The sequence below is a fragment of the Mytilus edulis genome, chromosome 4, assembly GCF_963676685.1.
Source record: "Mytilus edulis chromosome 4, xbMytEdul2.2, whole genome shotgun sequence".
NCBI classification, from domain to species: Eukaryota; Metazoa; Mollusca; class Bivalvia; order Mytilida; family Mytilidae; genus Mytilus; species Mytilus edulis.
The window spans coordinates 85,330,984-85,356,434 of NC_092347.1; the positions used below are offsets into that span (position 1 = coordinate 85,330,984).

General features: G+C 31.9%; 1 protein-coding gene across 3 annotated transcripts in view; it reads left to right on the forward strand.

Annotated features, from left to right (window-relative positions):
• The window catches only part of LOC139520835 (endophilin-A3-like), a 41,355-nt gene that overhangs the window by 6,460 nt on the left and 9,444 nt on the right, over nt 1-25,451 (forward strand). For 2 of the 3 annotated variants that reach the window (XR_011663962.1, XM_071313816.1), the window contains exons 5-6: nt 13,781-13,914; nt 20,301-20,367. Coding sequence is in view for 2 of the 3 variants with exons in the window: in XM_071313816.1 (XP_071169917.1) it covers nt 13,781-13,914; nt 20,301-20,367 (201 nt within the window). In the remaining variant the exon portion in view is untranslated. Of the gene's footprint in view, nt 1-13,780; nt 13,915-20,300; nt 20,369-25,451 lie in introns of all 3 variants that reach the window. The other variant, XM_071313815.1, reaches the window with a different exon arrangement.

A 25,451-nucleotide genomic window follows, 5' to 3' on the forward strand; every position in this document is an offset into this window, starting at 1 on the left:
ACATGTAAATAATATTGATTTAAAGTTATGGCAATGTCAAATAGTCACATATGGTGTAGAACAGAATCAATATGAATTTGTGAAATATTGAGTATATATATATAAATTGTATGATTAAAGGAAGATTATGGATAAATATGACCATTGAAAACAGATTATTTCCTTAATACTTGTTTTAAAAACATAATGACATTTTTATAATGACTTGTTTTGACATTTCACATATATGTGATCTCAGTAATAATCATGAGAACATTTTCAACAGAATACGGAAGAGATATTAACTTGTCAGATCACAAGACCAATTAAAAGTGTAGCAATTTCCTATAATATTGTAAGATATACATGTAAATGTATCACTTTTTCAACTTATATTTCAAACATACTTAAAGGGAAACTTCGCAAAAAAATCAAAAATTGATATTATGTTCATTCTGTATAAAAATGCTCAAATTCATAGATATTAAAGTTTTATTCCGCTAGATAAGCGATCACCATCGATTTTAAATTTAGAGTATTAATTCTCTGCGTTCCGCCATTTTGTCCTTCTTTCCCGATTAATGGAACGATATGTCTATAAACCAAAAAGAAACAAAACTACAGTAACCGATGTAGTCGTAATTGCGTGTCGATATCTTGTCAATCGTACGGTTGTTTTATCCGACTAACTAACCATGGTCTGTTGTTTTTAAACTTGATATTGGAATTAGGTGAAAAGTCAAAGTTGAAATCATAAATAAGTGTTCCGTGAGAATTGTTTTCGAAAATCTAATTTGTTCATAATTCTTTAAAGTAATAAACTGTTTTCAAATAAATTTTGATCTTCCCTCTTCTGATCACCAGCATGGCTAATGGTGTTACTTCCAAAGGTATTGTGAGGGGTGTGAGGTGACACGTCCAGGTATTCAAGCGATTTCCTGTCGGGCTTGCAAGTTCACGCATCGTTTCACTTCTGCAGGTATTGATCAGTGTATACACGGCTAATAACATTTAACTTTCCATTTTGAACTATCAGATGTATAATATACAACTCTGTCTTACTTGTCATTACCAAACTCATACGCTTGTTTATAAATAACATTTCTGGTGTAAAGAATATTATTCATAAAAATATAAATAATACCCAAAAAATAAGATTTGATGAAATTAAAATCTATTTAAATATTTTTTCCAAAGGTGAATTTGGGAAAATGTAATATATACTCATTGTCAAAAGTGAAGGACAGATTGGAACATACCAGAAATATTGATTTAAAAAAATGTACGCACTTGCCGACGATTCGTTTATACGACTGGATAGAAAGTTACGGAACTAGAGCGCAATTTAACATATATACATGTATACATTGAACATAAGAAAAAAACATATATTTTGAATAAATAGGGGTAAAAGTGTTGTAAATAGACTAGTCCATGTATGCCAACAGTATGTAATCATCGAATGTCGATAGACTATTGTATACCAGAAGAAGAAGAGAACCAATTTGATTTAAATACAGGTCGATGTATAACTTTTGCTTTGGTTCATTTAAGTTGTGGACATAGTAAAATCACAGATTTATATTTCAATAAGATTGTTCTCGAACAAAGGAAGGAATTCGTCATCACAATTGTTATATATGCCACTGGACGAACATTAATTATCCCGAAGGGATGTGAATATTTTGCTGGGAAACTTTTAAGTATCAAAGTTTCAAATTAATTTCGGGATTTTTTTTCTTTCTTGGTATTCAATAACAGAAAAAAGAATAAATTACTTGTCCGCTAAATAGGGGTATTCTTGTCAGATGAAAGACTTTTAGTTATATTTAAAAAAAATAGGGAAATATGACATTAAATTGGTTCTGTCTTTTTTTTAAACATCGTTAAATAGATGTGTGTCTAAGGTAAACGCCACAAGAACCCTGTAATACTAGTACGAGAGTATAGCATGTAAACATTCCTTCTCAATAATATGGTTGTATTGGAAATCTTTTCATACAGATTGACAACTCATTGTCCGATATGCATGTAATATTTGCCACATGACGCCCATAGTTCTTTCTACCATCATCATCTTATTCTTTGATATTGCTGTCAACATCGATGGTTCACACCCAAACAAAATGGGAGTAATGGACCTTCAGAGCTTCTCCGTGTTATACACTTGTGAAATATATAGACGAAATTTCTGTATTGAAATGAATATACATCTCACAAACAGGATTTTCAAATAACGATTTTGAGTAATCACCTTACAAACCAATATAAACGTATGGCAAGATATAACCATGAAGGAATTTAGTTTTTGTCAGACACAAGAACTCATCACTATCATAAACGTATACGTATATATGCATACAATTTCAAATATCAAGAACAAGCGGTCGATGTCGATAGTCCGTTTTCTAACTGTTCGAGTTAGACATGTCACTTGTTCATTCTTGAAAGCCTTCATATTCCCCGTCTAACGATGGGAACTGTGTTGATTATAAATGCTTGTATGGTAATTCTGTTGTTTATCTGTACAAGCGGTTGCGTTTCCTCTCCTTTCCCAACAAACAAACGAACGAAACGCTACTAGTCTGCTTTCTCTGGAGCTCATCCTCAATGGCTCTTATACGTCAGGAAACTTACATGTATACTAATAATGATTGTTTCAAGAACAACGATGTATGGACGAACTATTCTAAATTCGTCAATATCAGTTATGCATGACTAAAATATAACTTTTATTACAACTACTGTATTACTTATTTGGATTAATGACGGCTATCATGTTCAACATTGCACAACTATTATCATAGAATTAAAAAAAAAATCCTCAAAAATCCTTAAAAAAAAATAATGCCTTAGCTTAGATAATTGGTATTTTTTCACAAAAAGTTCGTGTAAATGATTGTCAAATGAATTTAATTATGTAAGAATAAAATGTTAAAAAGAAACTAAAAAAAAAATCATGTATGTTGTATTTTTTTGTCAATTAAAAACTTTAAAATTGCAATAGTTTTATTAGCATTTAAACACAGCCAGATTTGAATACTTAAGAAATTCCGGTAAAGTCAATGATATCAAACAGATGTACAATGGTATATCAAATTGGGTAATATTGCATTTAGTTTTTATTAAAGATTAAAACTACTATTTTTTACTTCATATTTGAATCTTTACGCCAATTGCCGCTAAGAAAGTAATCAAAAATTGTGTCCTTTTATTTTTATACATTTTCGGATTTACGAATCTGAATTTTATTTTCAATTAATTTACACAATTTAATTATTGAATCTTTATTCTCATCGTGTATTACATCTTAGTGTATTAACATCGTGACATCATACTCTTTCTAATCCTTTCTGTATATCCTTTCCAAATAACAACATTTATACCTGTGTACGCTTGAACTCACACCTGCGGCTAAATAGCTATAAGGTAAACGAATTGACCTCAAGCCGAGAAATATACAGTGACCTTTACAAAATAATATACACACTCTGCTCACACATTAGTTGCATTGAAATGATTATCAAAACAATAACGGTAAATAGACAAGTAAATAGTAAAAATGTTCAATAAATATTTTATGAATAAAATCTCAACAATAATTAATTAAATTTATTCAAAAACATTTACTAGAGACAGAGACATATAATTTTATAGGAGTTTAATTCAATGAATACAAAACGGTATATGCATATTCATTTTCGTTCATTATTATATTGTGGTTAATAACTACGACCATTCGTCAGCTGTGCGCTTTTAATTACGTATATTGTCGATAAGCTATAAGAGTTAAACAGATTTTATTTTTTCCCAGAATTCAATAAATCGGGCTAATACGTCACGACCCACTCGAGAATTCAACAAAAAAAGTTACAAATACTTGATTTTCTCCGTTATTAGAAGGAATATAAATTTAAAACTTTGCAAATGTGTTTTTTATGTTAAGATGAACATAATTAGATGATAAGTAAAAAATCGCGGAATTTCCCTTTAATTAAGTTGAAAAAGGGATATTGTTACATTTATATATAAGGCTATAGTTGATAGACTGCTTAACCTACTTAAAGTTTTGTACTATCTGAAGAGGATCTCCCCAATTAGTGATATACTTTTACTTGAAAATACAGTAAAAATCTTCTTTGAATGTCCTTTTTTGTACATTATTTTAACTTAGGCAGATCTTCAGGCTAATGTCCTATTTGAATTTATAAAAATGAAAGAAAATATGAGGCATACATTCTGTCACAAAAAAATAAATGATATCAAGAGGTTAGATATGTACTGTCCTGTCCCACAATTTTCATATCAAAGCTAATAATATCCTGAAGAAAATAGTGAATAAATCTAACAGGGACTATTGAAGATTTGTACAAGTTTGTATTTTACACACAAGTAGCAGGAAAAGTCTGTATCTGGTGATGAATCTGAAAAAGATGATATGACGTGAACATACTGGTACATGAAGTAAACAGAAAAAAATGAGTGACAAAAACAAAAAATAGATTTAGACTAAAGCAGGAAATACATTGTTTGTAAGGTAGCATCTATCCTTAATGTGTGAACCTTTAACAAAAGATGGTTAGTGGGTTAAACAAATGACCAGGGAGTGCTATAATCTAAGGGAGATACATTGTACACCTCAGATAGGGATGCCCATGCATTCCTAAACTAAAGGTTTTCCCTGAAGAGTGTGATGTTTCTAATAAAAGGACTTGAGAACAATATAGATGTATATCCACTAACTGATGTAAAAGCTTCGGAATAATCTGAGACAAAGATCTGATACAAGTTAAGAGTTTTATTGTAAATATCAAGTGTACTACATAAATACATAACTTTAAAACAAGTGGCAATATGGATAGGTCTTTACTCCCATTCATAACTGTTAGTGATACAAGTAAAGGAAACAGGACATTAACCTACTTATAAGGCAGTTTGAGTGGATGAAACCAAGATATATACTAATACTTATTTATTGTTACTCTATAGTACACTTCTCTTTTGTTGTCAGGGCCTCTGTGGCTTAGTGGTCTAATTAGTTTATCTACTGTACCACTAGCATTCAACACTGAAGTTGTGAGTTGCACATGTGGCAGATGCATTCCACTCCAATCTTAATTGACTATGATTGCTGCTTTTCTCTGTGGTTCTCTCTTGGCACATTGGCTTCTTTGACTAATAATTGAAAAAATGGCTGCAATGATAAATCCAATGATACTAAAAGTGACATTATCTACCTTATATCAACCAATCAATATTAATTTAATTATAACATGTTCTTAATAATAGAAAAGCAAAAGATATAGATCATTTTGCACATTTCAAGTCTTGGTTTGTTGCATGCTCAAATAACAGAAATACAACTAAGTTTCTGTTACTGCTTAGAAAACTACAATATGAATACATTCAGAGCAAACAAATCCAGTTGAACAGCATAAACAATACACTTGTATGCTATATGTTTCAAACATTTGTTAATGTATTGAGTTTTATTTTCAAATAACAGTAGTTGATATGTTTCTGAGGTGAACATGGTGAATGCTGTCCCCTAAGTATGGAAATTTAACAAAATAATTACTCAAAGAAATATGTATCAAACTAATTTTCATGTCCCATTTATTATGCCACATATATGGGCATTATGTTTTCTGGTCTGTGCATTTGTCCATCTGTCTGTCTGTCCGTTTGTTTGTATGTCCGTCCATCTGTCCGTCCATCTGTCCTTTCATCTGTCCCACTTCAGGTTAAAGTTTTTGATCGAGGTAGTTTTTAATGAAGCTGAAGTCCAATCAACTTGAAACCTAGTACACAAATTCCCTATATAATATGATATGATCTTTCTAATTTAATGCCAGATTAGAGTTTTGATCCTAATTTCACTATGCACTGAACATAGAAAATGATAGTGTGGATGGGCCGCAGGGCTTTCAAAACGTTCATATATTCCGGTCATTTGTATAATGTCCGGTAAAAGACCGGCTGGTCAAAGCATGAAACGGTCATATACTTTTTAGTTTTCAAGGCTTTTTCGGTCATTTTTACATAATTCACGTTCTTTTTTACCCAACCTTATGCCTTTAACATCATCACATTTCCGGTCATAAATGTGACATGATGATTAATTACTATCAAAACAACACCTACTTCAATACTTTCTAATTTTAATCAAGGCTAATTAGTAGTTGGACAGCTGAAATCTACCTGTTCAGGTGACAGGTGATCTATGTTCAGTACCGGACATCGTATAAATTGATCGGTTTATTCACAATTTTTTTCTTACTTTTCAGCGGTTTGTTTCTAATTGATTTAGTCCAAAAGATTAAAATTATTAGAAATTAGTTTATCAACATGATTTGATGAAAAATTTAAAAAGGTTTTAAATGAAAAATCGTCAGAACTACGTCGTATGAACTAGAACACGTGCGCATGTGCACAGGTGGGAAATTTAATTATGCATCCTACATTTCTTCAAAAATGCTAAAATTATCATTGAAACATGTATCTAACGTTCGTTTCAAGTATTTTGATGAAGAAATAACGTGGAAAGACCTTCTTCACTCAGTCGTGCTTTGTAAACGTACACGGATTTTACGTATCCGTTTAAGGTCCATGTTTTACCATTGTCAAGTCAACATCCGGTTGACCTCTCCAGTTAGAACAATGTGAAACGAAAGTAAAGTTTTTGACAATGTCATTTTGCACAAATAAAAAGTCTAAGGCAGATATGAGCACGCTGATGTGCACACTTTGAATGATGAACTGCCAATTTAACAGTTACATCCGTACATCAAATTCATATCATATCAAAGTAAAGTTTAAAATCGTTTTTTTTAATGTTATGTCAATCATTGGAATGGCCATCTGATTACCATAATTGCCTTTTGTGACTAAGTCTTAAGGGATTAAAATCGGGATCAGATATGAAATGTCCGGCTGGCTCAAATATTTTTTGGAAGCCTTGGGATGGGGCATCTGTGTACTATGGACACATTCTTGTTATTTATAGGTTTTAATTCAATTCTAAAATTTGGACCAAATAAACTAAGGAACTGTCATCTCAATGTTCATGGCACTGATTGTAGATGTGTATGTTTGTTAAACAGATTTTAGTACTCCCTTCTCCTTATCAAGGAATACCACTGTAATGAAAATGAGAAGAATCATGAAATGAGAAAATCAGTGAAACAGTCACTTTCTTAAAAAATAAATATTAGATAATTTAGTTTCTTTTTATTTTCTCATTTAAATAGGGAAAGGGAAAATTTTAGATTTTATACATGTTGTTAATTCTGTGAAAATATGAGACATATTTACAGGGAAATAAAAATAAAATAGAATTATTTATAGATATATATTTTATGCAAATAGTGAATCAGGATTTGTTTGGTCACGATTTAAATATTTTGTACTATATTTTGAACTTCTAAATAAGGGGTTTAACTACACTTCGATGTGTAACATACCATGTATTATTTAACACAATACTTAACATGGAATATATTTAAATCTAAGCATGAGATTAAGAAAATTGAATATTAATTGGTGTTTGATCTTAGGTAACTTTTTGTTGTTCATTTTATGGTTGTAATTTTACGTCATAAAATGTCAGACAGGTCTAAAAGGATTTTTTTTTTAATAAACAAAGAAAGAAAGAAATAAAGTTATGATTTGAAAGGAAAATGAAAACTAGCAAATCTGTCCTCTTTAACTATATGATATCATATATTTCTTTTATTTGTACATGTTGTACCAAATAATATGTCTTCCCCAAAGGTCATTATATTTATATCAAGTATTCCAAATCTCCACAGATGATTTGTATCAAGTATGCCTTTCCCAAAGGTGATTTTTGTCATATATGCTTTTCTTAAAGGTGATTTGTACTAGTAATGTCTTTGTCATAGGGGAATCAAATGTCTTCCTCAAAGTTGATTTGTACCAAAATGTCTTTGCAATAGGGGATTTGTATCAAATGTCTTCCTCAAAGTTGATTTGTACCAAAATGTCTTTGCAATAGGGGATTTGTATCAAATGTCTTCCTCAAAGTTGATTTGTACCAAAATTTCTTTGCCATAGGGGATTTGTATTAAATATGTCTTCCTCAAAGGTGATTTGTATCAAATATATGTCTTCTCCTAAGGTGATTCGTACCAATTATGTCATCACCAGAGATGACTTAATTTGTACCAAATAAGTCTTCAGTTAAGTGGCAATGATTTCATAAATACAGCCACTTTCTTTCTATTACTGGTATGATAGATAATGTATCAAAGGATGAAATCCTGTTTAACTGTTAAAATTCAGAATGGAAAGGGGGAATACGTCAAAGAGAAAACAACCCAACCAAAGAGCAGACAACAGCCGAAGGTCACCGATGGATCTTCAATGAAGCGAGAAAATTTGCACCCAGAGGTGGGCCATTTACCTGTTAATATTCCTATATGCCAGTAGTAAAGAATTACCAAGCTCGTAATTTACTAATGTGTAACTGTTTTACATAAAATGTATATCTGTATATATATGCTAGTTATTATTCCTATATGCCAGTAGTAAATTTAAGAATTATCAAGCTGATATATACTAATGTGTAACTGTTGTACGTATATGTCAGTAATATAGAATCATCAAGCTGATTGGTAAATTGGTATTGACAGGATATAGAGTGAACAGTAAAGGGACTACACTTCTCCAATAATCGATAATGTATGCTTTTAGCAGTCTTATATCTGTGAACAATTTAATCATCCTAATTACTAAGGGACCTATTATTTATTTAATGACAAGTGCTTTTGACAAGACATAACAAGTAATGATTGCTTTAATTGGTTTATTGTATTCCTACTGACATGCAAATAAACAGTTATTCTTATATTTTATGTCTCAAGGTGGTTATGTAAAAAGAGATTCATTGTGTGAACTTTGAATGTTTGGTATTCCTTTGTCTAATTATAACTAGTTATAAACAACATAGGGAATTTTTTCTTTCAAAAAAGATGGACTCTTTTCATCTTTGTAGTGGTAAACACAATTAATATCATTTTTGGTTTTGACATTTATGTTTAGAAGAATATCATTAATTATATAACTACATTGTCTTCAATCATTAATTATAACTACATTGTCTTCAATCATTAATTATAACTACATTGTCTTCAGGAGCCTATTTATTTCATGAATAAAATGTTGAACCCACACCTTAAATCTGTAATAGTTTAACCTAAATTTGGTCATTCATTGATAAATTATATCAAAATTCCACAATGCCTTAAGGATAAATTCTAATGTTATGGATGAAAAGGTTATTTGTAACATGCATGTTTCATTTCAGATTGATTGTTAAGTGGGTGTCCTGATAGTATTTTATAGTTGAATTACTAAAGATGAATTTAGATACATACTTTGAAGACATCACTGAATTTGAAATAAAAAAAAATGTCATGCTTAATTGAATTTTAGTGATGGATGAGTTGGCATAAGAATGAATGATAAACAAGGGTTAGGCAACCTCTTTGCGTCCGTCCGTTAAAGATCATTGAACATATGAAATATGCTACAACTATTGAAGTTGTTATAAATGTATGTTGAGTTTTGCATTGCAATAATTTTAGCAATAAAAAAATAAGTAATGGAGAACATTTTTACCCCTTAAGTAATCTTTTATATCACAAATATTGTAAACAGTCTTCATTTCAAACAAATCTCCAGAGATATTTATTTCCGCTGCTGCACGGCTAACACTTGATCATTCTTTATCTACTTTTCTATCTCAAATTCCTAAGAGGATCTTTTTATTTAGCAACTGGACACAGGAAGTCTTCCTTTATGACAAGTGTTGTTCAGATTTCTTTACATGTGAAATATTTATTCTCATCACATCTTTAAAAGCATGATTAATATCCTTTGTGAAGTTATAATTGTAAAGGAATCTTTCATTTCCTGTCATATATGCATGGAGCATAATATGTCAGTTTAAATACTCGTTTTAACTTTAGAAGTAAACAAGGCCTTATAAAGTTGACATTTATATCTGTAAATAAGTTTCTTTTAAAAAAATTCAGATAATTACTCAAAATTGTCACCTTTGATTTAAGACTCATGAAAAAACAGGATTGTTATTACTTTTGTACTTAGAAATTTAATCCTTAAAATTCCATGAAACATTAATGTATATATATGGCATACTTGATTTTTCTGTTTTTTATATATTATACATTATGTGTAATCATTGTCAATTGTATATGTACTGAGCTGGAACTCTTCTTTCAATAATCAACATTCCCGTTTCATGATATATGCATGTACTTAATGTCTTTTAAATTCTCTATTGGTATGAATGGTTTTATAAAAATAAACAACAATCTACAGCAGAAGGCTCTTAATATTCTTATCAAATGTGAACACTGACCGGCATATATGTGACCATATATATGCAATGTTTATAATTGCATTTTCTTACACCCTTATGAGTACAATTGTCTTTATATTATTGCAAAGTCAGCTAATTCTGGTAATATCTTGACACCAAGGTGCCATGAAGTTTATAAATTATCTATCTGGAGACTACAGGTTATCAGACAATTGATGTATAATCTTTAAATAGTTGAGGTTGTAAGGTCTATTTAACATCTGTAGTGTGAAGTAAATATAGTTTTATCATTCAAGTAGTCAATTGTATCCTGTAATAGATATACATACAATGTATACTTATTGATTGGAAAATTGTACGGTATATGATATTGTTAGTCTATATTAGGTATTTTACATCTACCTTTATGACTATTTTTCCTTGATTTGTGGAAATAAGTGAAGAAAAAAATCAGAAATTTACAGAAAACAAACGTACTAAAAAAAATGCCCTGTATAAAGAAAACATGTTAAAATCTTGAAAATTGGTAAATGTACAATGAAGCTATAGCTTCTCACCTTTGAAAAACAATTTCAGTGTATATTCTGTAGTGTACTGCATCATTAAATGGTAAATCTGAGTGACTCTCATTGGCTTGGCTAAACTTTCAGCTTTGATATACATTTACTCATATTTGACTACATTCAATAACACCAGGCCAGGCCAGAAAATCATTTAACTTTGAGGTACATGAGCATACCCGTAGCCAGGGGGGTTTGGGGGGACGAACCCCCCCCCCTCCCTTGAAAACAAATAAGCACTGTTAAAGTCAATTTTCTGTTCGAATTGTGACTGTTAAAGTCGAGTTTGTGAGTCCAACGAACCCCCCCCCCTTGGAAATTCCTGGCTACGGGCCTGATCAGTGGCCTGTACCTGACAGACTCTTAACATTGAAATTTATACATGGCCAAAAAATTATGTTAAATAATCTGACATTGAATGTTTTAGTCTAATGATCCCATAGCTTTGTACATATTGGATAATTAATTTGCTGTAATGGATCTTTTTTTTTATGTATAGAGACAAATATGTTAAGCCCACATGTATTTACTTATTCTTATAGCTTAAGTACATACAATCTGATAGTAGCATTGATTTTATCTGTAAACTTTCTAGACACTTGTTAGTTTATTTTGTTTGGAAACAATGTGATAGAATTCCTTCTGACTTCTTCCTGTTACCAGGAACCATGTGTCATCATTACATTACTGTAGTGTCAGAGGTATAACTGATTGAAATGGATCATTATTGTGTATTCAGTTCAATAGGTGTTCAAGGAAATACACTTATTAATGTCTAGTAAATCTTTAATATTGGGATAATTGTGCATTGTCCAGAATTTATTGCTCTAATGTAAAATATTAAACTTGTTGGGGATTAAATTTGAAAATGTGAAGTAAATAAGAGTAACTGATAGCATCTTACTGTATTGAACAAGCCTTTATTGAGTTACAGAAAAATACAGATAAGTTTTGATAGACAGAGTCGTTGTCAGCTTCGTCCAAGACAGATGGTTTCTGGATAATAACTAAAGTATATTCAATAGAAATCAATAAAATGTTAACACTAGTTTATAACCACAAAAGGAAGCTTGGGATGGATTTTGGGGGTTATGGTTCTATCGGTTCAGGAATTAGGAACCCACATACATAAATTTATCTAGTTTCTGGACAATAAGTTGTGTATAAGTATTTCAATTACTCTGAAATTGTACCACAATGTTCATACCATGAATTAGAAGGTTGGGATTTATTTTAAGGGTTATGGGGCAAACAGTCTAGGAATTAAGGGCAAAAAAGGGGCCAAAACAAGCATTGTTGAAGTTTCAGGACAATAACTTATGTTTAGCTGTATGGATCTCTCTGACATTGTACCACAAGGTTCCATATAATGAAGGGAAGGCTTGGTGTCAGTTGGGGGTTAATATCCCTGAACTTTTAGGAATAAGGGGCAAAAAAGGGCAAAAAAAAAGCATTTTTCTAGTTTACAGACAATAACTTGTGTTAAAGTGTATTGATTTCTCTGAAATTACACTACAAAGTTTCTTACTACAAAGGAAAGGCTGGAATTGAGTTTTGGGGTTCTTGCTCAATAGGGGTTTCATTAAGGGAGTGGCCAAAAAAAAGGGGGCCCAAATAAGCATTTTTGTAGTTTTCAGTCAATAACTTGTGTTTAAGTGTGTAAATCTCTCTGAAATTATACCACAAGTTTCCATACTATAAAGGGATTGTTGTAGGGGGGTAATGGATAAAATCATTAAGCAATTGGGGGCAAAAGAGGGGAAACAATGTTTTTTCTGTTTAAAGGACAATTTAAAAGCAGTGTAAGGGAGGTAATCCAATTCCAATTAAAAAATAAAGAATACTGTTACATATATGTTTGATTACTTGATTACCTCCCTTACACTGCTTAAAAATTATGTTAAATGAAGTGATAATTGTCTTGATGTGTATCTGTAAAAAATTTTTTTAGAAGTTACTGTTAATTGATATCAATGTTAACCATGACTCTAAGTCATTTTATATTTTAATACTTTATGATGTATTTAAATGAGTAGTTATTGTTGCCAACTTAATTAGAAATTTGAATTGAGATTATTTTTAAAATGAGTGATTGAGGGAGGGGTGGGGTGAGTGTGTAAATTTTATCTCATTTCACATTTCAGAATTTAAAAAGAATTTTTCTTCAAATATTTTTTTTTTAGGTGATTAATATTCAACAGCTAAGTGTATTGCTCAAAAGCAAAAAAAAAATTTCATTCCGTGTCAGAAACCATTACTGTGTCAACTATTTAATCACAATCCAAATTCAAAGCTGTATCAAGCTTGAATGATGTGTCCATACTTGTCCCAACTGTTCAGGGTTCAACCTCTGCAGTCTTATAAAGCTGTGCCCTGCAGAGCATCTGGTTATATAAAATATATGTCTTTATATAAAAAAGAAGATGTGGTATGATTGCCAATGAAACAGCTCTTCACAAGAGACCAAATGACACAGAAAAAAACAAATATAGGTCACAAGATGACTTTCAACAATGAGCAAAGCCCATACTGCATAGACAGTTATAAAAGGCCCTGAAATGACAATTGTAAAACAATTCAAAAATAATGAAGAAATAATTCAATATCAAAGAGAGTATATAAAAACCTCTGTTTAATATGTATTTAAAAAAAAAAAAAAAATATAAATGTACCAAACTACTCCTAGGTAAATTCAAAATGGCAGTAGCTGGCAAAACCTGACAAAATCAGATGACAGACTACCAATTGGAACAATGTAAAACAATTGTCAAAAAAAAACTGACTTGATCAGGCATTTAACCTGTTATTAAAAGTTAACTGATTTAAAATATCTTCTAGGAATACAGTTTTAACAGTATTTTTGTTTTGTTTTTAGGAGAATGTTTAATTGAAGCTGGAGAAAGTTTTAAACAGTTAGCTGATTATAAATATTCCTTAGAAGACAATGTAAAACAGAACTTTTTAGAACCACTTACTCATCTACAGACAAAAGATATAAAGGAAGTTAATGTAAGATTCATATGTAATGTATTCATTTTAAATATTTTAGGAATGTCTTATGACGCTTTGTGATTGTCTGTTTCTTTTGAGTTGGTTTGGTTAGTTTAAAAGTTTTTTGTCTGGTAACAAAAGATATAATTTGTAGGAGGACTTTGCAAGTTTCCCATGCAATATGGTGATTGCTTTATATGAAGAGGTTAGATCAAACTGTAAAATGTTTATTTTGTTGATGCAAATGATTTCCTTTTGTTTATTTTCCTGTAAGGTCTCATTTACTTAGAACCTGAAAAGAATAAAGAAAAAACCAACAATAGCACTTTTACATATTTTTTGCTGCAAAATATGCATATCACTCAAGGCTTTTTTTTTCTTTTTTTTTTTAAATCTAAATAACATAAATTTACAATAAACAATACAAAATTTACAGAAAGACAACTTTAGATTATAGTATATCAAAACTAAAGGATATATATATATACAACCATGGTCAAAAGGCATTTATTTTGGGACCATCATAATAACCTTGATGAAACCAATTATTTGAATTGAGTTATCATTACCATTCTGGAAATTATAGTGATTGAGACATCAATAAAATATTGTTAGTCAGATCTATATATATAGACACTCTACTGGAATAAACTATTTACAGAAATATTGAAGTTATATGCTGTTTGGGAAGTATTCCAATGAATACCAAGTTCAGACTTTGCAGTCATAAAATTTTTAAGTACAATGATCAGAGTCAGACTCAGGGATTATCCAATCAAATGGGTGACGAAACTATAATGGATACACATACACTGACTGAATTACCACCTAGTAACCTTTTGGTCCACCAAAGCTTCCTATCCGAGAGTACCGACTTTCCATCATCTCAATGTATATTTATAAACAATCTACCGTATCATTCAAATACTACTAGCACGCAAATTGAAACTGACGAGACATGCATTATCAATTATATGAATGATACCCTTGCCTCGCTGCCTAGAGATACTTTTGTGTCGAATTTAGTAGACAAATGCAGGGAACGTAATATCGATATTGAAACGATTCGATATGAGTTACTAAATATTGCCAAGCGCCAACAATGTTTTCCATACAGGAACGCTAGTCTTAAAAAGAGACTCGGTCCGAGAAAACCATCTAGTGAACCCATTGAGAGTAAACTCGGAAACGATTGCTATCTGTTACACTTGGCTTCGAGGGGTGAATATAACGATGACTTGAAGTTAGTTTTGAATGTGAAATCTCAGAACGTGTATTCAAGAAAACAATCTGTCGCGGAGGATGAATCGCATTCTGATTTTTTTATTACTTCTCTTGGACTTAAAGACACTGTTATTCGGCTAGAACGAGAGGTCAACTCCTTAAAAGGGGATCATATCCAAGAAATCGAATACCTTAATAATACAGTATCCAAGCTGACAAAGGAAAACAAAGAGTTACTTGATATTACTTCTAAAAATCAGGAACGTTTCAAAAACTTTCAAAATCAAATAACTGCATTGCGAAACACGTGCGAAAACTCAAATCATCAGCTTAGCGAGTTTAAGATTAGATTTACGCAACAGAGTTCTCAATGTGACTCACATAATGCAGTTATCTCCAAATTAGAAAAGGCTTCGTCTGATCTTGACAAAAAGATAAGTACTTCTGCGAAGGATTGGGATCAGCTGAAACATGAATCTGAAAAACTCAAGAACGACACAGCGATACTATCAAAGAACTATAAGGGGCTTCAAAACGATGTCAAAATTGAATCATCGAGAATCAATCAGATCAGTGATACACGTTTTCTAGGTGTTCAGAGTATAAAAGCTAAAACTGACCTGCTTAATGACAAAGTCAAGGAAATAAATGATACATTAGCATCAACACAAGAAAAGAGCACATCTTTTTCTCAGTCCATAACGGACATTCGCAAACGGTTGAGCAAAGCAGAAAAGGAAGTAAATTGCCTCGACAAGACTAGCAAGAGTTATGCCGACATCCTGACAACAAAAATGGACCAAATGGATAATATATCTACAGTGAACTCTTCTTACTGCTCTAGTGAACTAGCGCCGCCAGATGTGCATAGAACTGTAAACAACACAAACAATACAGAACCTGAAGGCATACATTCTACTTGTTCAGTAAACCAAAAATCAAGACACAACAAGATCAACGTTAACGTCTCAAATGACAGCAACGATGTGATAATTGAAATGCCTGCTAATATTACAAAGCAAAGTTTAAAACATAACTGTTCTTCGTCTTATGTTGAATCAAAAATGTCGCAAGATGAAAGCGATCGATCGATTCCAGTACACTTCCCACGATCTACATGTCGTCCAACTCAATCGTCAATTTTTAGTGGTTTTGTCAAAAACTCTATTCGTAAAGTTAAACGGTTTTATATAGGTGGGATCAATAAATCGTCTACTGAAACCGGAATGAGATCGTATTTATCACAAAATGGCATTCGAGTAACTCATCTACGTTATTTTGATAAGCAAACGAGAAGGACCGCTTCAGCACAAGTGAATATTGACGCCCAAGATGAATGTAAGATTCGTGATCCGTCTTTTTGGCCACCGGGAGTTTTCATGAAAGACTGGCTTCCTTGGTCTGTGTTTAGATCAGAAAAGGATATCACGCAAGACCCACATACAAAATCATGGATTTGAAAGTTGCATGCTGGAACTGTCGCGGTATTATGTCCGCAGCGCCTTACTTAACAAATATTTTGAGCGAATTGAAAATTGACGTTATTGCAATAGCTGAACATTGGCTGCGGAAATCGCAATTTCATTTTTTGAACACAGTTGATTCGAATTATCGAGCGTACGGGAAAAGTGTAGATGAGTATCATCCTGAATTGTACAACTGTAACTTTCGTGGTGGAGTTGCTTTTTTAGTGTCGAACTATTTGTGTCCGTTCATAGTAGAACTTGATATTGAAAGTAATCGAATATGTGGTATTGAAATACAGTTTCCGGGTCAACCTAGTGTTTTCCTAATTTCCGTATACTTACCTGCTACGACACAGCCGTTTCACTTGTTTGTGGATGAATTGGAATATCTAATGGATATCTACCGTGCTTATACAAACCTTGGAACTGTCTTCTTATTGGGCGATTTCAATTGCAAGATAGAAGGACCGCGATATAAATTTGTGAATGACAAAAGGAGTAACTTACTGAATTCTCAATTAGAGGCGACTAGTAGTGTCTCACTTCACACACTAAGTTTTGCCATTGGTCCTATACATACCTTTCAGTCTTACGATGGTGGTCCAAAAACTGCTATAGATCACATAATAACTCAAAGAGAGAACATTTGTTATATATCCGAAGTTTTTATTCCTAATGAAGATATATTCAACGTGTCGGACCATAAACCAATAATATGCACGATTGAACTTAACGGTTATCGTAGATCAGACAATTTAAATCAGAATCCACTTTTAACACAGTTAAGTGAAAAAGTTGCTTGGACGAAGGCGATTGAACTTAATTTAATCACGGACTATTCCTTTGCCGTTTCTCAAAATCTTTGGAGTGTCTGTGCACCATCATCACCTGCAACCGCAGCAACTATTGAGTCATACTACAAGACTATTGTCGATGCAATAATGACTGCCGATCATGATACATTACCACATAAGAGCTTCGTCAAACATCTTAAACCGTATTGGACGAACACTGTCAAAATTAATCATGCACATATGAGAAAGCGTCGTGCTGATTGGATTGCAAACGGCAAAATACACAATAGAAACAACTATTTCTTCAGAGCATACAAGGACGCTAAAAGAGATTTCAGGAAGGAATTAGAACTCGCATATAATGCTTATATAAAAGACTGTGCACAAAAACTCGAAGAATCTATAGACTCAGACCAGAAATACGTATGGTCAGTTCTCAAAAGTCGAAGAAAACAAAAGGTTATTTGCCGTGAACTTCGTGTGAATGGACGTACATATACAGATGATAATGATATATGTGAGGCTTGGGCCGACCACTTTGAATCTATATTCAAAACCGATAGAACTTTGCTCAATCCTGAAAGAGAACAACATATGAAACAAACAATTGCTGATATTCGAAACTGCTTTAAAGCAGTCAGTGAAAATATTACGGAGTTTGAATATGACGAAGTTTATAATGTTTGTAAAAAGTTAAAGAATAATAAATCTACTGGTTTGGATAAGGTTTCATACGAACACGTGAAGTATGGTGGAAAACAACTACAAAAACATTTGTGCGCCTTATTCAATTTGATAATTCAAAACTGTTATATACCCGTTGATTGGAAATCAAGTGTTATAATTCCACTGTTCAAAGGTGGGAATAAAGACAAAACTGACCCAAATTCTTTCCGAGGTATATCGCTAACAAGCTGCATATCGAAGATTTTCGAGAAAATACTCGTACCTCATTTAGAACCTCTTCAACAAAACTTTCCGCATCCGACACAAATGGCTTATCAGAAATTGTTATGCAGTACACATGCATCGTTTACTATGCAGGAGATGATAAGACACTATATCGAACGCAACAGCAAAGTCATTGTTGTTCTGATGGACAGTATGAAGGCATTTGATTCATTGTGGCATGACGCTCTCCTTCTAAAATTAAAAGAATATGGTGTTTGTGGAAAATTTTGGCTTCTGATTGATGAAATGTATCGTGGCATGAAAAGTTCAATCTTATTCAATAATAAACTGTCGAGATGGTTTCAACTACAACGAGGAGTGCGTCAAGGAGGTGTGTTATCAGCCGTTCTTTACTTAGCTTTTATCAACGACTTACTTATTGAATTGAACAAAACGAGTTACGGTACAATTCTCTATGACATAAGAGTCGCATGTTCTGTACAAGCGGACGATATAGCTCTGATGTCTCCTACAAACAAAGGAATGCAAACCCTAATAAACATTTGCCAGTTGTTTAGTGAGCGATGGGCCTTCAAGTTTTCACCCAGTAAGAGTCATGTATTACTATATGGAAAGTGCCAAAGCAACACTATTGATAGACTCTTTCTATATGGTTCAGAAATACCAATCGTCAAATCTACTAAACATGTCGGTATTCTCTTAGAGAGTAGCTTTAATTCTATGGAACAAACGATAAATGCGTGTCATATGTTACGTGCAACTACTATTTCCATTATGAACTCTGGTGTCCATCCAGCTATCTTGAATACATCCACATGTTTGAAAATTGTAAACCAATTAGCTTATACAAGGGCACTTTATGGTTGCGAACTGTGGAACGATCTAACCAAATCTGAATTACTATTGCTCGAACAAGCTCACAGATTCGTATGTAAAGCAGTACAAGGACTACCTAAAAGGTCCAGATCAGACAAGTGTACCAGCCTTCTTGGATGGCTCTGCATTGAGTGTTATATTGACAAATGCAAACTTTTATTTTTCGGCAGATTATGTAGACTAAACTCAGCTCATCTACCAAAGCAGATAATGATGACCAGACTGCTAGAATTTAAATACACGTGTGTGGACAATCAGCTTGGTTTCATTCCTGATATGTATAGACTATTTATTAAGTACAATCTCTTGCAATATGTTGTAAATCTTATTGAACTTGGATCTTTTCCTTCAAAAATTATCTGGAACAATGTAGTGTCGCAAAACATCCACAAGACTGAACAATTGAAGTGGCTGGAAAGGATTTCAAACGACATTGACTTTAACTTTTTCAAACTTATCCATCCAGTCATTAAGTTACATAAAGCATGGATAATTGCAAAGAGATATCCAGATCTAAGAGTAGCATCAAAGTACATTATCGACTTGTGTGCTATTGTTCGTATTGAAGCTGAACAACTCCTATGTGAAAAATGCGGGAAACTGTTTACAAACGTTTTAGAACATATACTATGCTCATGTGATTTTGTTCTCGATAACAGAAATGAAATGTGGAGAGACATTATAAACATAAACCCAATACAGTTTAGTGTGTATATGGACAGCCTATCGTCTCTAGAATTCACAGCCACTATTCTATCCTGTGACACTATATACGAGCTTGATGACGACGAGAGTATTGCATTCTCAAAACTATGTGTCCAGCATGTAAACAGCACATGCAAACTCTTTTATCGATAAACTGATGATCATTAGCGACAATCAAAATTGCTTAAATATGTGCCTTTGATACTTTGAACTGTCTAAATATGTTTGTTTTTTTTGTATTTTGTTCTAATGTGTATATATGTTATGACATAATCTCTGTATAAGAGGAAATAAAGTCAATAATAATAATAATAATATCAGTACGTCTGAGTTTTATGTTTCCTTTCAGTTTGGTATTGTCCTCTCTTTTCATACAGTACATTTATTCAGTTGTCAAAGATTTAATCTGTCATGTTAAATTTTTCAGCATCATCGGAAAAAGTTATCTGGAAGAAGATTAGATTATGATTGTAAAAAGAGAAAGAAGGATAAAGGTTTGTTTAAGTTAGAAATATTTTCAGCAAAAGGCTTCTTACAATCTTAAATTCATTCTGTTGTTTAAGAGAAATCTGATTATATGTATGCATTGAAACATATTTCGTGACAATCTTAAATTCATCCAGTAACTATTATCTTTTAGAATATGATGTATATATACATTCTGTGACTATCTTAGATTCCTCTAATTGTTTAGGAAAAATCTATGTACTATGTACATCATATTCTGTGACAATCTTAATTCCTTGTTAATTCACTGATATCTAGAAAATTATCACTCAGGGCTTAAAAATCTTATTGGATTACTTATTTATTTCCCTGAGACAAATCCTCTTGCTGTTATCTGCCTTTTACACACCAGAATACTGTGCACTGCAAACATTAATTTATAATACTGGGCATCACAATACTTAACTAATCTGATGTATAAACAGACATTCTAATGAATTAATTCACAAAGTTTACCATGGAAATATGTATGGTTCTTACATTGTGACTCTCAGTGAATACTTCAATTAACATTTTACAGTCATTGAAAACATCAGAAATTTTTTGGGGGGGCGTGGAGGTTTTTTTTCTGTAAGGAGCTTTTTTATTTAAAAACTAATGAGGTTGTTGGTTTTTTCTGCAATAACACATTTAACTACATAATAGAAATATACAGTCATGACAGAGTGAAAGTATTATTGAAAACAATCTAAATTTTGATGAGCTTTTATATTTTGTATGTTTTACTGTAAAATTTACAAGGAAAAATTTACTCATGCCCCAATATATATTTTTTTTTAAATTGACACAATTATTCACTATATTTGTACTGTATACTGATAATTTATTTTATATCTTTCCCCAGGAGGTAAGGACATATGCACTAGAAAGTCTAAGTATTATTTTTCATTCTTCGCATGATGTTAGGATGGACTACAAACAAATTTGTTCACAAATTGATAATCATAGGTTTGAACCAGCAAAAGATTTGTGTAGGTCAAGCCAAACATATTTTTAAAAAAAATGAAATTCTCGTAAAAGTATAGTAGAAGTGAAACTGTTTAATAAAGATTTAGATCAGAAAACAGTGAAATTTTAAAGGAAATAAAAGTGGCTAACCAAAGTTCCAACTCTTAGTCCTTTTTAGTCACAATGAAAATGAAATTTTAATGGAAGATAACGATCCATGAAATAATTTTGAAAAAGAACACATGACATGTGGGAGTTGATTGAGATAAAAGCAGTAAAGCATTAAGTTGATTAAATAAATATAAGGAAAAAAAAGAAAAGCTAAAATCCCCCTAGCTAATTTGAAATATACATATTTCTGAAATATTTTTGAGTGATGAGATTTGTTTGTAGTTACGAACAGTGATACTATCAAATTTTTAACGTGATTTGAGCAAACCTAAGACACATGTTTGCAATTATAAAAAGAAAAGAAACAACTATTGCTGTTGATCACCTGTAAAGCTTTTGTCCCCATCTGATTTCATAAAAACATGTTTATAACTATAGCTTTTATATGTTTAATGTACTGTCTAAGGCATTTGACATGTCATGTTTGGTAAATTCAAAAATAAAAAAAACCCCAGGCCTTTGAATCATTAATATTTGGAGTAAGATCATTATACTCCAACTCAGAAGTCCACCAATCAAAACTTGATTTGGTCTTTCTAGCTCAATTTGTTTCTACTCTGAGTAGTGAGTAAAGTTTGTAACTTTAGTCCCAGATCTCTTGGTCCTAAAACTTTACTCAGTCCTGGGAGTAGTAAATTTGTGCTTGAAACACCAAATACAGTAATTTTGATTGGTTGATTTCTAAGTCTGAGTAGTTTTATGACCAAGTGCCCAAGTCAAAGATACATTCACCATTTGCATAAACTTAATTTAGAAATTAACTGATATTTCATGTCAAATGACAAGGTATTGCATTAGTCTTTGTCTAGAGAAATGCAGAGTGTGTTTTATAGATGTCAGATAGATATAAGCTTGCTAAATGCTTGAAAAATCATTCAGATAATAACCTCAAAATATGTTATAAAGGTGAAAATATAGAATAAGATGTTCATTCGAGTTGTGAAAATTCATACATACCTCTCTTTTTCTGCTATTTTACTCGGACACTACATTTTTGAGAAGTGAACAATATCTGTAATCAAATTTTTTAGAAATACAGCATTTTATAAATATAGAGAATAAGTATGATAGGAAATTTTCACAATATCTGATGGACTTTTAGTTATTTTTTTATACAATACCTTGGAATGTATGTTTAGGAATAAAGGCTGTTCCATTTAAACATTTATGGTGCCCAAGAAAGACACTTTTGAAAATGAGAGAACTACTGTAGAGAAAATTGTAGAATTTTTAACTTATATTTTTACTGTAACATAAAAATTTAGGCACTCACTTATAGTGAAGATTTTGAAGTGCCTTACCTGGGTCCTTTGCATGTTTTATGGAACAGCCCTTATGATAGATTATTATTTTAATATATCATATTCTAAAAATTGTCTATTTCCTGTTCAACTGTTCAAATACAAGAAGATACAAACAGAATTCAAGAAAGAACTTAAAATATTCTGTTAAATATGACCTAAGCAGCTGAAATAAATAACTATCAATTATAGAGAAAGCTAGGTCAATACTTATTCTTGAACTCTGAAATAAGATCTTCATGTCTTATAACATAAGCATACTTGGACAAGAAATGGTTTTAGTCATTTTCCTGACTGTATTCATCAATTATATGAGACATCTTTTCTGTGTACCCATAACTAATAGTTCATTGTATAATACATGTCTTCTTCTTTCATGCTATTCTTTCACTCAAGGAGAAGGTACTATTGATTTCAATGTATATTGCAAATGGTGGTCAGCCAGGCTTTCAGTACTATTTAAAATATCATATAATTTAGGGAAGATTTCCTTCTTAATCATTTGCTGAAAGATTTATGCTTATTATGTAAAGCAGTTTTTTACAATTTTGCACATATAGTGAAAACAAATTTTGGAGGAAGGGATGTTCATGTTTTATTTAACTCCTGTGCTGTATTACAACTAGAAAGGCACAACGGTTTTGGGGTGGGATATCATCTTAAGATATATAGATGAGTACAAAAGGTATATATATAGATAATGAGATAAAAATTTAAAAAAAATGAATGGCAGGTCAGGAAAATTTAGGAATTGTAATATTTTGATTCCCAGAAATATTAAGTTGAAGGGTTATTTTAGTAGTACATGGTGATTTAGTTTATTATTTGCTTGATTGTTGTTTTAGACAGATTAATATAGTCAGCTGTGCTTAGCATTCCAGCTGTTTATTAGAAAAATGTTGGAATGTTATTGTAAAAGTTTCAGTTTATCTTTTTAATCTATACTATTAATCGAGAAGACCTCATTTTGTGTGTCGCTTCTCTTCCTTCCACAATAAATTAATCATGCCTCTGTGTTCTTTAGGTAACATGCATAGGCTGCACATTTGTCATCCGTTCTTATAATTATTCAGATTGAGTTATTTTGGGAGAAAAACGAGGAAATAGGTGTCAAGATATTGTTTCCGTTATCAGACTGACTTTTAATCATAGATAAGACGTCCGGTTTTAAACATGCACAAGAACAACTAATCGTATGATAGATTACAAAAATGAAAAATAAATAAGCCAATCAGAGCGTTCTCCATATCATGGGTTTAAGATAGCATCGATTGATTGTTGGTTGCTTTACGCCGCATGAGCACAAAAAGGCTTTTAAGATAGCAAGAACCACAACTATTATACCTCCTTAGAGACAATTATGTTTTCGCCTGTAAACTACAATTATACTATAGCTACTATAATATACAGAGACTCTCTGTATTCTGTCTACTTTTTTCTGAAATATTTACGATCTAAGGTGTCATACCAGTTGCATATATATTGATATAAGTAAAACATGTGGAAACAAGAATGTGTCCATAGTATATGGATGCCACATCGGCACTATCATTTACTATGTTTAGTGGAGCATGAATTGGGGTAAAATCTCTAATTTGGCATTAAAATTAGAAAGATCATATCATAGGAAACATATTTACTAAGTTTCAAGTTGGTTGAACTTCAACTTCATCAAAAACTACCTCAACAAAAACTTTAACCTGAAACCGGACAGAAGGACAGACGAACAAATGAACGGACGAACAGACTAGAAAACATAATTCCCATAAATGGGCCATACAAATTTATTGTTGAAAGTGAAAGTAGTGGCCAAAATGAAAGTATGGTAGAGATTAGATGGAAGCATGACTTATTCGGGACGTTGGGATTGGGTGTTTTTAAGCTTGGGATTTCGGGATTAATCTGTACGGGGTGTGGGAAGATTTTTTTTTTAATTTCGGGATGTAGGGATATGAATTTCATTAAAATTCGCACCTTGGGATTTCAGGATCAGGGTCCCTCAGACCACCCCTCAAATGAGCCCTAGTCATTTATACGAGATTCAAATCCTACCATTGGCATGTTAATAGGGCTTTCAAAAGGAAAAGCACTGATGGAATGTCCTAGAAGCACATTTTATTAGAATTGGGATGAAAACATAGTCATACATATCAGGTGATGTTTTTTTCTATTTTCTATGAATGAAGTCAGTAATATGGCCTTGAGATGTATCATTTGGTAAACTTGTTTTATTGGATTGCTGTCTCATTAACAAATCACACTTCAATTTCCCTGTTATGGAGCCACAAAATAGTGATCAAAACCTTTAATGATAAAATTAAACCTTAACAGGACAATGACATTTATAGCAACTTTTCGACTGTTAGTCATACAGAACATAAAACATTGTCCCATCTAATGTAAACTGGGTAGGAAAAATGTTCAGGGCAACTTTGATAATTGGGTCCTAGAAATTACCCAAGAATACATTTCAAACTACTACCATATAATCCACCCTCTGAAATCTTGACACTAAGTGGATAGGCAATCCACAATCAAATTGATAGCTCAACAAAAATAAAGAGTTGTGCAAATTCACTTTTAACTAAACATTAAAATAATTGAAAACCTGAAGTCTTATCTAATACAAAGTACATCTTATAATCCTTACT